Source organism: Brachypodium distachyon, chromosome 2 (genome assembly GCF_000005505.3).
Source record: "Brachypodium distachyon strain Bd21 chromosome 2, Brachypodium_distachyon_v3.0, whole genome shotgun sequence".
In the NCBI taxonomy this organism is placed as follows: Eukaryota; Viridiplantae; Streptophyta; class Magnoliopsida; order Poales; family Poaceae; genus Brachypodium; species Brachypodium distachyon.
Window position 1 is genome coordinate 8,036,571 of NC_016132.3, and position 15,187 is coordinate 8,051,757.

Here is a 15,187-nt window from a genome sequence, read left to right on the forward strand (position 1 = left end):
TGCATCGTCGATGTGTATGCAAAATTAATGTCAACTATGAGTATTTGCGTATCTGCTATAATTAGTATTGTACACTCTTGTGCTGGTTCTTACTCGGTGCCACTCAATTCTTGTACCATAATGATGCCTGCACATCTATTGTGCAATCTGTTGTATGAAGTGATGTTGCAGTACGATTGTAAGAGTAGTACATTCACTCATACGTTACGATAGATTCTTGGGATGACAGAAAAGAATATCCAGGATGGAGATGGTGCCACTGTCAGTAGGATTACCTAGCAGACCTGGCATTGTAGGGTTCTACTTTCAGTAATCCAAAATCATTGAGAAATAGCTTGTCCGTTGTGGTGCTTCAGCTATGGTCGGTATACTCCAGCTGGCCGTTGGTGACCTTCGTCCACAATATTATTCACCTGCATCGCTCTCAATCTCTGATTAAGATAGCAAGCTGATGAACAGGTAAAGGCCATAGGTGCAGTGTGTTCTGTTAGTAGAAACAGGAACTCCCATTTCACTTTCCTTTCACCAAAGAATATGAACAGGATAAGTTAACCTACAACACAAGTTGATATACTTGAAAGTTCTACTTTAGTCATGTTCAGCTAAACAGCTCAAGAATACTAGTTTCGCACCAAACTCTGCTTAAAAGCCTTCCCTGTCTTCCAATCTTCAGCACCTACGACTCTACTTTATCAGAAGTGTACCAGGGAAGGTCTCCTCAACTTCAGCCAGCCTGCTGTCAATCGTTTCAGCCTCGAGAGCATCGATCTCGTACCGCACCTCCTCCATATGCTCGTTTATGCTGGTTACTGCCTTTTGAATGCCCTGTATAGCCTCCTTGAGAGCGGCATCGTACTCTGCGTCCGCCTCTGCGTCCTCCGTACCGGCAGCCTCAGTTATCTCCTTGACGTTTGCACACACATGTGCCATGCCGCTTGACCTACAATGCTCATGGTTTACCAGACGCTCTGACGGACGACCAGCTTTCTTCAATACCTGGATCTGCGCCGTCTGGAACAACCAGAGAGTGATGAACAAATTGATAAGTTACCAAGTTAAATGCCAAATAAAAAGGTGCAGAAAAAACTCTATGAAAGATTATGATAACAAAATAAGTTACTCCCTCCGTTCCATAATTCTTGTTTCAAATTTGCCCCAAAATGGATGTATCTATTCCTAAAAAGTGTCTAGGTACATGTAATATTTCGACAAGAATTATGGAATTATCGCAAAACTTGGCAGCAAATAGTGAGAAAAAAATTCAAAACTAAGTAACGCCAACAGAAAAGAATCTGTTAAAGCACCCACATCAATAAAACAAGCTTAGTACAAAGATTGTAATTATCATACAGGAATATACCATGCTACTACAGCTGATAATATCACGCGCAAACAAAGTAGTCCCCATGCATAACCACTGAATGCATATTCGATGAACAATGCTATTCAAACAACGAGTACATCTCCAAATTGACAAGCATTTGGAATTTCGGGTATGGTTTTAAATTGCCCTATGGAAGAGGTGAGCTTGGCATGTAGTAAAACGGTCAGAATGAAGATGCAGAAAAGCTAACATAGTTTCTTACTCCCTACGATCCATAATAAGTGTCGGGGATTTAGTACAAAGTTAGTCCAACTTCATACTTAATCCCCGACACTTATTGTGGATCGGAGGGAGTACTTGTTTAGTTGCACCTCCATAATTTCCATAGGTCATGACACATATTTGGTACAGTGATATTCTTATAAGCTTTTTCTATTGAAAGGAAATCATAAACATCAAATTACTTCGTAGTCCATACAGCAATAAAAGAGTCAACTATAGCTTACCAGCTGCAACTTATCTCTCTCATGTGCTTGGACATCTTTCAATATGTTGGCAAGGTCACCATGACAAAATTTTGGCTCTGATAAGAGGGCTACCATTTCAAGAATCTGTAGCAAACAATGTTATATAGTGCACTTCTGTATGATAGTTAACCTGCTATGAGCAATCACCCGAAACAAGGATGTGAGTCAGGTATAGTTAACCTGCTTTGAGCAATCATTGAATTCCCCTGTAACATTCCCGCATAGTTGTTGGTAAGCACATTCACCTCCATTTGTCATATATTCGGAGAATCCCCTACAAACTTTGTAGTGAGTAGCCAAAATTTGCGATCTTCAATAGGAAGGTGTTTTTCATGCAATACTTCTCACACATAATATAACATGCATGGATGGTCAATTAGATCAGCACTTCGAGGATATACTTGTTTGTTTGAGGAATGCTGGAATGGACAGTTTTTGTTTACTCCAAACATTATAGTTCTAAAGTGGTATCTCTATTACAACAATAGAGATCAGCGTCCAATATACCACTGAACCTGGAAGAATTTTCAAATGAGTATTCAACCATAATAATATAAAGTTCATGCTATTGTTACATTTCAGTTGTTAACATGCTATTGCATCACAAAAGGGCTGGATCCATTACAACATTCCATAAAATTGATTTTTTAGGAAAGAACAGTAGATCAATGATCAATAAATAAAAGGTTAACTACAAAGGCATAATAAAGATAACAGACGCTGTTATCAGAAGCAACTATCTAAAATGGCTAATCCACTCTCTGAAGCTGTTATAGGTCTGTCTCTTAGCTCTGTGGAAGACAAGGTTAAGTTCCTCCTTAAACAACCTTTTGCACCTGTAGAGAGAGGGCTGGTACCATTGAATATCATGTCATTCCGCGTCTTCCATAAAATTGTTAGTAGCACAACTGTCTTTTATAGACAAAGCAACAACCACTGTTCCTAAGCCAGCTGGTCTCTTGCAAAACAATCTTAATTTCAAATTATTTATAAGCCAATAATGATCTATAGAATAGTCATCAGCAGTGTGCATTGGCAGAAAGAATTCCTGTATTGAGATTAGTTAAAACTTAAAAATGCTATTATCTTAATTTAAACCTGTATTGTGCTTGTGTTCAAATAGATAGATTCCTTTGTAGCAACACTGTAAGATTACAAAAATGAGCCTTAATCTAGATTCCCAACAGGACTGACCCTACTGCAAAGAAAAAGATAGGTATGGTAATTGCAAAAATAAAATTTCTAGCCCCAGAATATTTATCAAGCTTAAACCCCTACATTTTTTTCCGAACTTCCGATTTGTAGGATGAGTAGTAGATGATGGAAAACGTGTGAAATGCACAAATACAGGTGTACCAGGGTCACTCAGACCATTGGACCGATCAGCCACAATGAACTTGAAAAGAAAATGAACTATCTCAAATTGATCCAATACTTAACCTACATACAATTTGATCTTCCTTCAAAGGGCAATTTCTCGCTTACATCCAAAATATAATTTGACCCACAAGAATCTTCGCCTTACCAGGTGTTCACCTCAAAATAGATCAGAGCAAAAATGGCTCTAAACATGACAAGTGAAACTTGTGCAATCTTACCAAAAAAATAAACCATTGTCACCAAAATTGTACCAATTTGTGACTGCTAAAAAACAAATAACATTTTCTTTCCAAAAGTTCAGCACTCTAATTGGGCTACAGATTGAGACCAGCCTAGTGAAAATTGGGAACGCAGATAAGTGATATCAACCAACTGCTCTAACTAAAACACCAAAAAGGTGGTCCAAAGAAACGACAATCACAATATGAACCGTATTCTAATCACGAGGATCCAAAATGTGTCTGACCTTCCACCGAGAACACTCAAATCCACAATTTGCCAAGCAACAGCAGATACATCAATACCCATGGGGCCAGTTGATCCACCACTGGGGATGCCGCGAACAAAACATGGTACCAGAAACTAGGTACCAGAAAGCACACAGCCTCTGATGACCGACTGATGGACAACTCGGAGAATGGCGTAGTTTTTGCCCCCATGTTGGAGATCCGTGTGGTTATTTGACCATTACAGAGAGACGCCTAACCAGGTAAAACCGCTCTGCTCGAGGAAATCGCGAGATCGTATATGCTACTACAACACTAGAAACGCCAACGATGTATCCATCCCATTACGCGTCGCGTTAAACTGGGCCGGGAGAAATTTCTCCTGGTTTTACTCTAGGGTTTAGGGGCGGGGAGGCCGGCAGAAGTTGCGGGGCAGCAGCGGTACCTGTGGAGCTTGGAGTAAGCCTCGGCGCGGCGCTGCTGCACGGCGAGGAACCTGCGGAGCATACTGGCTACCTCAGCGGAGCTCTGCCCAGCGCTGCTGGCCTCCGCGTCCATGGCGTCCCCAGCGGTCGATTTCACCCTAGTCGCCGTTTCTCGCCTCCTGTCCGCAATTGTCTCCTGACAGGCAAGTGAAATTTTCTTTTTCCTGCCCCCTTTATTCCATTTTTCTTGAGAGAAAAGCGTGTGTGTTTTTAACAATAGGTCCTTAAGCTTCTGGTCATTTGATAATAACAGGCCGAGTTAAGATTGGACAGGGCCAATTGTTCATAGAGATTGAATTGCGAACTCAAATAACTCAAAAAGTTTGAATTCAAATATTTTCATTCGCCACCCGGTTACCGCGTCGATCAGACCAGTGATGTAAGTCCGAACCATTACCTTCTGTCCATGTGTCAACACCCTTCTTCTTCCTCCTCCTAGGGTTCGTCTTCCAACGTCTTTTTCGTGTTGTGCCAACCCAAAACCTATGACCCCAACCACTTCTGACGGAGGCAACGGAGACCCCAAGCGCGTCGATTTTACTTTTCTCCATTTACGTCGGTCCTGCTCTTTGCCATGTTTCCTTTCCCGGCGCGTCACGGTCCCTCGAGATACACGCAAAGCATAGGCCATCTGAGGCGTCCGAACCGAGTTAACTAATTTGTTTATCAATGCCGTGTAGGCCTGTAGGGGGCATTCCTATACGCACCAACCTTAAAGTCCCTACATTGGTCTGTACCATGGTCCAAATTGCTTGGCTGCTTCTGATCTTGATCATCATACGCTGCCATCAAGCCATGCGGTCACGCTTCACGGAGACGAAAGTAGTATCATCATCGATGCTTAGCGGCTAGCGCTTAACCGGCGACGCAACTGTGATACGCTAAGCACCGTATCGCGCGCCTTTGGTTACACCGCGTTTCATGACTTCAGCCTCGGCCCCATCCACACCTCCTTAATCATGGGCCAAGCAAACCGAGCTCTCCTTTTACCTTAGAATAAAATAATCGAGTTCTTCAACCGTTTGCTTGCTTGCTTGATTGGGTGACAAACTTTGGAGCATAGTAGAAAGCCATCATGTTTAAGAAATTGTTCAAGAAAATGTTAGTAGAAATTTTGATAGTAGGTTTGGCCCACGACAAAGCCATCAGCCACATGATCCGACCGTTTCAGTTGTCTCCTTGTCCGTTACTCTACTTTGCCAAGAGCAGCACATTTGGCCCCCGAAAAAAGGTTCGCGGCAAAAACTGTATTTACCGTGAGATAGTATGGCATGTCGTAGGTGATGACAAAAGACCAACGACGAAGCTTTTGATCTGTGCCTTTAGGGCTTTGCCATGTATCCCTGATGCATAGTCGGGGTCGAAGTCCTCTGGTTTCATTAATGAAACCAAACTCACATAAGTTATCCCTTACATAAACAGAGATAACCAATAAGCATTTAAGATCAATATGTATGCGGTACCTTAATTTCAACCTTTTAATAAAAATATCTAAGTTAAATTAGTGGCCATCCTCCGCCAAAATTACTCTCGACTTGCTGAAAGAGCACCAGAATTACCATATATTCTGTGCGGTATCGTGTCATAGCTATACATATGTACTACTCCATATGTAGAGTAGTTAATTTCGACCATGAAATTTGGCTAACGATCGAAACACAAGTGCCGCATACTACCTCCATCACATATTAAATGACTTTCTATTACATATATTTAAACGCATTTTAGTATATACATACATTCCACAGAGTCAGTTGATACGGGACTGGTTAGTTAATATGGTACTGAGTCTCGCAGGGAACGGAGGAGCAGTGTACGGTGCTTGCAGTGAGATTGACAAGGAACCTCCAGACTTCCTTGCAGCGTAAGTCGGCCAGCGCGGCCGGAAAGCAGAGGGAGCTCCAGCTGGACCATATACAGAGTCTGTTGCTCTATCCCTTCCACTGGTCCCCAATTCCCCCGTCTCCCTCCTCTCCTGAGTCTATATATACCCCGCAGTGCACACCGGCACACGCCCTGGCGCCAGCGCTGTCATCGTCATCGTCATCATCCCCACCACCACCACCACCAGAGACCGAGATGGCGAGGGGGAGCCAAGGCGGCGGCGGCGGCGGCGAGGAGGAGAACTACTGCGGCTCCTGCGAGATGACGAAGCAGCACGCGACGTGGTGCGCTCGGCGGCTGCCGAAGCGGATCATCCTCGTGCGCCACGGCCAGAGCCTGGGGAACCTCGACACGTCGGCCTACGCCACCACCGCTGACTCCCGCATCCCGCTCACGGACCTCGGGGTCGAGCAGGCGCGCGCCGCCGGGAGGCGCATCCTCGACGTGGTCTCCGGCACGTCGGCCGATGGCGACGGGGACGCGGACCCCGACGACTGGAAGGTCTACTTCTACGTCTCCCCCTACGAGCGCACCCGGGCCACGCTGCGCGGGATCGGCGCCGCCTTCCCCCGCCGCCGCGTGGTCGGCGCCCGCGAGGAGTGCCGCGTCCGCGAGCAGGACTTCGGCAACTTCCAGGTCGAGGACCGGATGCGCGCCCTCAAGGAGACCCGCGACCGCTTCGGCCGCTTCTTCTTCCGCTTCCCCCAGGGCGAGTCCGCCGCCGACGTCTTCGACCGCGTCGCCAGTAAGCAACTAGCTAGTTCCCTTCCCTTCGACTCCATTCCATTCAGTTCGATTCGATTCGATCGTCTTCTTCGCCGCTTATCCAATTCCAATCGATCCGTGGTGTCTCTGACCAATCGATTAACCAACCGCTTGAAGCTTGACGCGTGCGGGATGCAGGTTTCATGGAGTCGCTGTGGAGGGACATCAACCACGGGAGGCTGGTTCAGAGCACGACCTCCGAGATCAACCTGGTGATTGTCTCGCACGGGATCACCACGCGCATCTTCATGATGAAGTGGTTCAAGTGGACGGTGGAGCAGTTCGAGCGCCTCCGCAACATGGAGAACTGCGAGTTCAGGGTCATGCAGCTCGGCCCCGGCGGGGAGTACAGCCTCCTCGGGCACCACACCGAGGAGGAGCTCGAGGCATGGGGCCTCTCGCCGGAGATGATAGCCGACCAGCAGCGGCGCGCTTCCGCCGACCGCCCCAGCGAGTGCTCCTCCTTCACCGCCACCTTCTTCGACGACTGGACCGATCCACCGGAGGAAGACGACAATGGCAAGAAGCCAAGAACAAGTCGCTCGAGTAACCCCGGTCAACTCGCCCCTCCTTTAGGCTTATTAGAGTTTCTTCTACTCTGATTTGATACTGCTGCACACCTCGTTCGTTCCTCGCGACGCTCCTCGACGACTGGAAGGATTCAGAAAAAGAGATTGGCAAGATCAAGCTGCCAAAGCATCCGACTGTTAGTTTCGCTAAAGTTCTTCAGAATTGATATTGCTAGTGCTAGTGCCTTTCGCCGTGGATGGATGTAGCCGATGCTGGTTTGTTTTTCTTGAATTTGCAACCTATTCATAGTAGCTAGACATTCAGATATGATTGGGGAAATGCCGTAAAGCATTTGGAGAATGATTTGGGGTGTTTTGACTATGCTGATCCTTGGTTGAATTTACAACCTGTTAATAGTAGTTCTTGTACATAGAGTTAGACATTTGGATGTGATTTGGGGAAATGCAGAAGGTGCTCTGCTTGGCAATGCCATATAAAAAGGGAATAGAAAACAACTTAGCAGTTTTTTCCAAATTGATGTTAGTCTCAGACGGTGGAAAAACTGGCAAAGTTTGTTAGTCTCATATGTTTATGTCATACAAGTTTATGGCAATTTAAATGCATGATGTATACTACTCCGTATATATAATTATTCAGGTTATTTGATACTACAGCTATTGGATTACTCGAACAATACACCATGAACTCAATCGATGCTCACAGAAGGTATTGGATTACTCAAGCAGGTACTAGAGCTAGCCCAATAATTCATGCACCAGAATAAGCCCAACCATTATGGTGCGCAACACCAGAGGCTCAGACGTGACGAACATTGAAGAAACTAATTTCTGTGTGAACAACCAGACATATATATGACATAGTTGCCCAATATGTAGAAACGAGAAAAATGTGTTTTCACGCTGCAATTCCATATAAACCTCGTCGCTGCAAGGTTTTAAGCCACCCATGCATGATCAAAGTGAGACATCATCACTGTTGACTGTGGGTCCCTCCTCGAAGGAAAAAAATTCACTGTTGACTGTACATTATTGGTGCAAATGTCTGAGAATGTTACAGGATCTGTATTCTAAAAGCAAGGAAGAGATATTCTTACAAGCGAGCGAAGGCCGAAGGGAGTGGAAACAGACATAGATTGATAATGCCACAATCTGGTGTTAGGATTTCTAAACCCTTGCTACCGTGGGATTCCGGTGATTGAGGGAATGGAGTGAGGAGCATATGCATAACACTCTTTGTGCAGCCTGCTATGAGTAATGCAGAACTCAAATTGGAACTCTGCTCATTCCTATACACTGGTACTTTACCATCTTCGAGAATAAAGATATACGGAGTATATCATTGTAACCTCACATTAGAGCTTACTGAGTTGACGGTATAGCTGCATACTAGCGCCTTACTCCAAGCCTAGGTTGTACTCTGCGAGCACTCTAGCAATATTAAAGGGGAACCTGCCATTGAAGTTACCTAGAATCGAGTTGTAGGCTTGTAGCTGCACCTACACCTGCAAGACAATAGCTATAGAAAAAAAATGCAGAATTGTTCATAATATGGCAAGTGCTAAATGCAATCAAGAGTATCTAGCAGTGGCTAAAAACAGATTTAGCTGGTCAAACTTTCAGTTCCTTTTGCGTGATCAGTTGGGCAGAGGTTTTGCTATAAAATAGGAAAAACTAGCAAAATGGCACAACTTCTGAAAGTACATTGTTAATTCAGAAAGTACATCTTGGTCTCCTAACAACTGGCAGCAAAGTCTCCCAAACTCGAAAGCGTATATATTTGGTCCTTCATTTGGCAAAATCGGATACTTTTGATCTCTTTTCTAGATTTGAAGGTCGTTGAGAGTCCACGTGTGCATCGTGGCATCCGACGTGAAAAATCTAATAAAAAACGCTCAAGGTGGAGTTAGAACAGTTCGAACCTGGGAAGACTAAAATTATTAGGTTTTGACAATCGAGAGACCAAATGTACATGATTTTGAGTTCAGAGACCATTTCTAAACTTTGCTGCCATAGTGACAGAAAAAATACTGTTGGTAGTTATACGCTGTTGTCATAAGTGTACTAGCACATCAAGATGTGGCTCTGGCCAAGCATGGGGATTTATACAAGAATCAGTAAAATATCGGTGGAAACTGAACTACGGAGTACTCAAGTCGAGCTGAGAAGTTGTTACATAGACTTAATCTACCGGAAGATATGAAACATGTTTAACTGTGCAAGAGCCGAGGCGGCTGCCGAGCTATCATTCTTGTCGATGTCATCAGGGGTGCGTGTAAGGTTGACAGGGCGTGTCAAGCAGTGCTGGAGTTTTTCCATGCTTGGACTAGCGATCTCACCCGGCGGTTGTGCAATGCGGACTGCAAGTACTGGCTTTGGCGGGTGCATGATACATCTGGTGGGAAGGGCGCCAGCTTGTTGAATTGGGAAAAAGTGCAGACCCCCCAGACATCAGTTTGTAGCGTATCGGACAGGAAAAATGTCCTTCGACTGATTTCTTCGGATCTGGAGTTCTGGACAAGCTCATGACAACTTACTGATGCTTTTGCAGCATTAGCCCATTCCTAGTAGCAACGTGCACCTGTAGGAACTAGCAGTACTCAACTAAACATTAAATGAAACTGGATGACAAACTTATACCCGCTGTTGATCGTACAAATAAGTCACTCGAAAGAAGGTTCAAATAAAACCAGTATACCAAGGAATGTTACTCCAAACTTGCTATAACTTCGATTGTATCATACTAGTTGAGACAAAAAAAAAACTTCCAAGCACTGATTCAAAATGACGCATCACATGTTGACCATTAGTCAGTGATCTACAACAATGTTGTGCATATACCAATGCTCGATCGCCACTCACCTCGCTGTTTTCCTCCTGCTGTTTTATTCCCTCTGCCTCCACACCTTCTTTCCGCTTCTTATCCTCCTTTGCCACAGCTGGGGCCATTACCCTTAGAGTTACCACCAGTGAGGGAATTCCCAATTCCCAATGACATGAAGAGGAAACCTTAGGAATGACTGTAATAAAGTGAGAGATAGAAGAAATCCAGGAACCACAAGGAGGGCCAGCCCCGCTCCCTCTTTCCCTCGTCTGTTCCATGCAAGCACACCTTTGTTTTGGCCCTTCCAAGTTCCAACAGCACTACTGCTTCCATCTCCACTTCCCTTCGCCTTGCTGCATAGACACCCTTTCAAACTAGCTTGCTGCGAGTAGAAGTACATTTGACAACCAAAGTCCAAGTCGCTTGACTAGGAGCTCAAGTACTAATAAACAATTGATAGATGACTTTATATCACTGACGACACTACTGCAGTAGTGTTTACTACCACATGCCAATACAACAAAAATAAGACTAGGCAACCAAACTAGACAAAGCATGCATTTAGCAATGCAATAGCAACTTCTTTTAAAAACGTAGGACTGGTAAAGATCCACCATAGCCAACTTTATTTAGGAACAGTGACAACTCGGAAAAGTAAACAAACGAGTACTTGGCGAACAATGTAATATTGAACTTTTGTTCCCAAACAGATCTGCATCACAGGAAAATTAAGATAAAAACTAAAAGTAGAACTTTTGGAAGAAAAATATAAATTAGGTTTCAACAAAGGCCAAGACACCTGACAGAAAGTTTTCCATACATAAAACATATGAAAATAGTAATGTAGTAAAAATCCCAGGGTGCTCTAAATCCACACAAAGTCTTTTACAATAGGGTCACAACCCAACTGGTGACTTTTCGAAATTTCAATAGTTGTACACAGCTTTGTTCAATTTTGGAAAGATAGAACCGAGGAAATCAAAGTTCTCAGGAAAACTTTGACCGCTAGAGTAATCAAGTTGCCAGAAACAGCCTAAAACAGCAAGTTTATAAGTGCAGCGCGGGAACATGTAGAATCATCTGGCCACAGTAAAATAGTTATAAGCATCCTGTGAAATAGCAAGATGGATGAAGATAAGTGAAATATTTCTTCAAAAAAAATAGTATTTGCATATGCGACAAAATTTGATCGGTTGAATAAAATAAAAAATTTATAATTTGGTATTTGTAGTAGTTGTTAAAACAAGAATATGACTTTTTTTACGAAAGCACTAAGAAGTTACACTTAAAAGATGCATACAAACATGGTGCATATGGATGAATGTTAAGAGTAGAAGTGACATGATGAAAATGATAAGGCTTCGCAAGAGCTCTTTTCTTGCAAAATGCAAACCATTAAAATCAATTAATGTTATTCCAAAACCATAGACCTCAAACTTTGTCTAATTCTCAAAAATGTACTCCCTCCAATCCATATTAATTGTCTCAAATTTGCCAAATATGGATGTATCTATGCCTAAAAGGCATCTAGATACATGTAATATTTCGACAATTAATATGGATCGGAGGGAGTAATAGAAAACCAAAATACAAACCAAGCAAAATTGAACTACAGCGCAAACCACACAATCAAAACTTTTAACTCTAGCCGCAATGATCTATCTACATTCTACTACTATGCGTGCACAGTTATCTCACTGATCTCAACCTAATGATTCCTAGCTCAGCTAATACAACACATTAACTTTATGCTAGTTTAGTTTGCTTCATCGGACCATAGTAACAGAAGAAATTAGAGAAACACCTTCAGATACATCCTACACATCATCAAGAATGCATATTTTCTAATTCAAAACTACCAAAAGATAACTACTATTGTAAACAGGTTTGAAGAAGCAAAAAGGGGAGAGAAGAACAAAATTGCTATATGCGTAAATGCAAAACTAGCATCATCAACAAATAAAGGAAAACATGGGAACTAATTTCTTAAGTAAAACAGATATCAGAAACTTCTACGGTTAGGACATCCACCAACCAAATCTTACCTAATGACCCATGTAATTTCTTCCTGGGCCTCCTGTCGGACCACCATACCCACCACCACCACCCCCATAGCCACCCATATAACCCCCTGGCATCCCAGGAACACCACCACCACCACCACCAAGAGCTCCAGAAGACCCAGGGCTAGGCACCCCTGAACTATTCGGAGCAACTCCAAGGATGTTGTTCAGACCCAATCCTGCCCCTTGGGTGGCCAGGAAAGCTGTCAAGGCCTGCCCTAATGCAGGATTCATTCCAGGGCCACCAACAGGCAGGGGAGCCAAGCTGGATGCTGGAGGTGCCATCCCATAACCAGCACTGACACTGCCATGCAGAGAATGGGAACTAGCACCATAACCAGCAGCGCCCTTCCTCCCACTTGTAGTAGCGGCACCATATCCTCCTCCTTTGTTGGGCTTTGGTCCGTCGATTGCCTTCTGGCAGTGAAGCATAACACCCTCAAATGACTTGTGTGGCTCCTGGAGCGCCTTCCTGGCACCCTCGAGGGTCTTGTACACAAACAGAGCAAAACCTTTGGGCTTCCCAGTTGCCTTATCAAGTCCCAATGGACCCTCCTCAATCTCACCATACTTTGAGAAGAACTGCACCAGTTTCTGCGGGTCAATATCTGCACCAACATTGCTGACAAAAATCTTCCGCTGTGTGTACTCAGACACTGGTGGCAGTATCAACGCCGCTGGAGCTGGAGCTGGAGATGTAGCCAGTCCAGGGTAACTGGCCCCACCGCCAGCTGGGACAGGGCCGACGGAAGCGAGCTGGCAGGATGTGGTGCGGTTGCCTATCTTCTTCTGGGGCTCCTGCAGGGCCGCGCGGGCCCCGGACCGGCGGCTGAAGAGGATGAATCCGTAGCCCTTGCACTTGCCCGTGTTACGGTCGGAGACGAGCTTGAGGTCCTCGATCTCGCCGTAGGAGCTGAAGGCCTCCCTGAGGGTATCGACGGTTGTGTCCCAGCCGAGGCCGTGGACGAAAATCTTCCTCTGGGCCGGATCCGCGTCGGCCGCGCGGCGGACGGTCTCGAGGACGTCGCCGTGGCCGACGGCGGCGTCGCGGAGCAGCTCGACGAGTTGCTCCTTGGGGAATGACTCAAGCAGAGACTGGATCGAGGCGGGGTCGCTCTCGCCCTCCTCAACCTCCTCCGCCTGCTCCTCCTCTTCCTCCTCCTCTACCTCCTCCTCTACCTCCTCCCACTCGTCCTCCTCACCACCCAACTCCTGGGGCGGCATCTCCTCCGCGGCCACAGCGGTGGAGCCGCTCACCTGCGGTATGGTCTGGGTGGGGGGCGCGTAGTACTCCGCTAGGGTTTCGGGCTGAGGGGAAGGGGCGACCGGCTCGGCGATCTTAGTGGCAGCTGCGACCTTAGCGGCGGCAGACTTAGCTGCCATGGTGGTTTTTGGCTCGAGCTTCCGCTTCTTACCCATGGCGACGGCCAGGGGATGGGCGGCGAAAGCGAGCTAGGGTTTCGACAATTCAGGAGGGGAGGAGAAGGGAGGAAGGGGAAAGGGAATCGATAGGTGACAAGGCGAGTGCTTGTACTGTCGTAACGCCACGCGGTCGGGGTTCAGCAGCCTGGTCTGGCTGGGAGAAAACGAGAGGAAAGTGTTGTGAGCCTTAAAATTGTCAAAAGAATGGCTCAGGTCTAGGATGCGCACATATTTTTAGGTTTTCGGCTACTCTCTCGGTCCACGAGTAAGTGTGATACTTTTTCCGTACAACAAAAGATGTGAGTATGAAAATTTCAAGACAAATTATGAAGGTAGAAAATACAACAAAAGATCTGAGTATGAAAATTTCAAGACAAATTATGAAGGTAGAAAATGCATTGAAAATATGATAATCAACATTTCTCTCCTATTTAATTTTTTTTATCTCCAATGAGGCAAGTGCATGGAAAAATATTTTTTTTATTTCGTGTGATGAGAGAGAAGCCATTTTTTAAACTTTAAAGTGCTTAGAAGAGGGAGAAGTACACTCTTATGTGGACATATTTTGAAGCTAAATGTACACTTATTTGTGGACGGAAGGAATAAGTCTCCATATTTAGTTCAGAGACACATGTTTAGATATGAAAAGAATGATTGGAGCTTTTACTTTTAAAGGCCATTCGGTTTTACTCCGTAAAATCTACCAACATGTGAACAACATCATAGAACACGCAGTCCAGCCCTTTCTAACACTAATATTATTACTCACTCCTTTTCAGTTTATAAAGCCTATCTTAAAATCTTAATTTTTTTAGTTCGTAATTTTATTGTCTTGAAAACAAGCAAACTTTATCTCGCAAGTTCATGAGCCGGCCGTGCCTCTTTAATTTTTCAGCCCAAGGAACTGTCCTAGAGGGAATCCTTGATGTATGACTAAATGACTCTAGATACCTGGCTTTAAATGAATAAAAGGGCGGGTGTGCATATATGCTTCATTAATGATTAGTCTACTATCTAATTAGACACCATCGGTTAGTGTAAATTAGGAGATATGCGCACCTCACGCATGTCGCATAGTCACACTAACATTAATTTTTGGCCACATAAGCCTCCCTCCGTTCCACTATAGAGGGCTGATTTTTCCCGGCTTTCTAATTTCAGATAACAGAGGCCATCTCCAGATTCCCGCGTATTAAGTGGCCGAGTGCGTGCCTTCCCATAAAACGGGAACTCCTTAGTTATTAATTACGGGAAGATGGAACAACCTTAGCTTTCCCAAAAGAATCGGCCACACGTATGGACATACCCTTTCCTCCAATCAGTAAGTTACCTAGGTGGCGGTGGGCCTTGGTGCAATTAAGGCAGAGGGAGGCCAACTAATCGTGCCGAGAGTATTGCCAATCGAGGTCACATGTTACTTCATTTGAACAAATTTCCATAGCGAAATCTTACTTTATCAAAAGCTTGGTCTAAAATTCCCGGAAATTGAGCTGCCTTTATCAAGTTAGATACTTCCTCCATTCCACAGAATGCATCATAT

At 44.7% G+C, this 15,187-nt stretch overlaps 3 protein-coding genes across 6 annotated transcripts; 1 reads left to right on the plus strand and 2 right to left on the minus strand.

Annotated features, from left to right (window-relative positions):
• Positions 1–480: 480 nt before the first annotated feature.
• On the minus strand, positions 481–4,713 carry LOC100822108. The gene is made up of 5 exons (XM_024458719.1): positions 4,560–4,713; positions 4,123–4,411; positions 2,032–2,125; positions 1,831–1,935; positions 481–1,011 (listed from the first exon to the last, which is right to left on the minus strand). The coding sequence occupies exons 1-5, from the start codon at positions 4,711–4,713 to the stop codon at positions 685–687; spliced, it is 969 nt and encodes a 322-aa protein (XP_024314487.1). The 3' UTR covers positions 481–684.
• Positions 4,714–5,891: 1,178 nt separating this feature from the next.
• On the plus strand, positions 5,892–7,855 carry LOC100822422 (phosphoglycerate mutase-like protein AT74H). The gene is made up of 2 exons (XM_003565578.4): positions 5,892–6,791; positions 6,950–7,855. Exons 1-2 carry the CDS (start codon positions 6,242–6,244, stop codon positions 7,411–7,413), a joined length of 1,014 nt encoding a protein of 337 aa, XP_003565626.2. The 5' UTR covers positions 5,892–6,241; the 3' UTR covers positions 7,414–7,855.
• A 1,499-nt stretch (positions 7,856–9,354) lies between these two features.
• Positions 9,355–13,796, minus strand: LOC100823047 (UBP1-associated protein 2B). 4 transcript variants are annotated; one of them, XR_730294.3, is made up of 3 exons: positions 12,208–13,796; positions 10,201–10,544; positions 9,355–9,919 (listed from the first exon to the last, which is right to left on the minus strand). XR_730294.3 is itself a non-coding variant. In XM_010232447.3 (2 exons), exon 1 carries the CDS (start codon positions 13,642–13,644, stop codon positions 12,208–12,210), a length of 1,437 nt encoding a protein of 478 aa, XP_010230749.1. In that variant the 5' UTR covers positions 13,645–13,796; the 3' UTR covers positions 9,998–10,515. The 4 variants fall into 4 exon arrangements, 3 of the variants coding, with proteins under 3 accessions (XP_010230749.1, XP_010230747.1, XP_010230750.1); XM_010232447.3 differs by lacking the exon at positions 9,355–9,919 and having other exon boundaries at positions 9,998–10,515; XM_010232445.3 differs by lacking the exons at positions 9,355–9,919; positions 10,201–10,544 and adding an exon at positions 10,921–11,242.
• Positions 13,797–15,187: the final 1,391 nt, after the last annotated feature.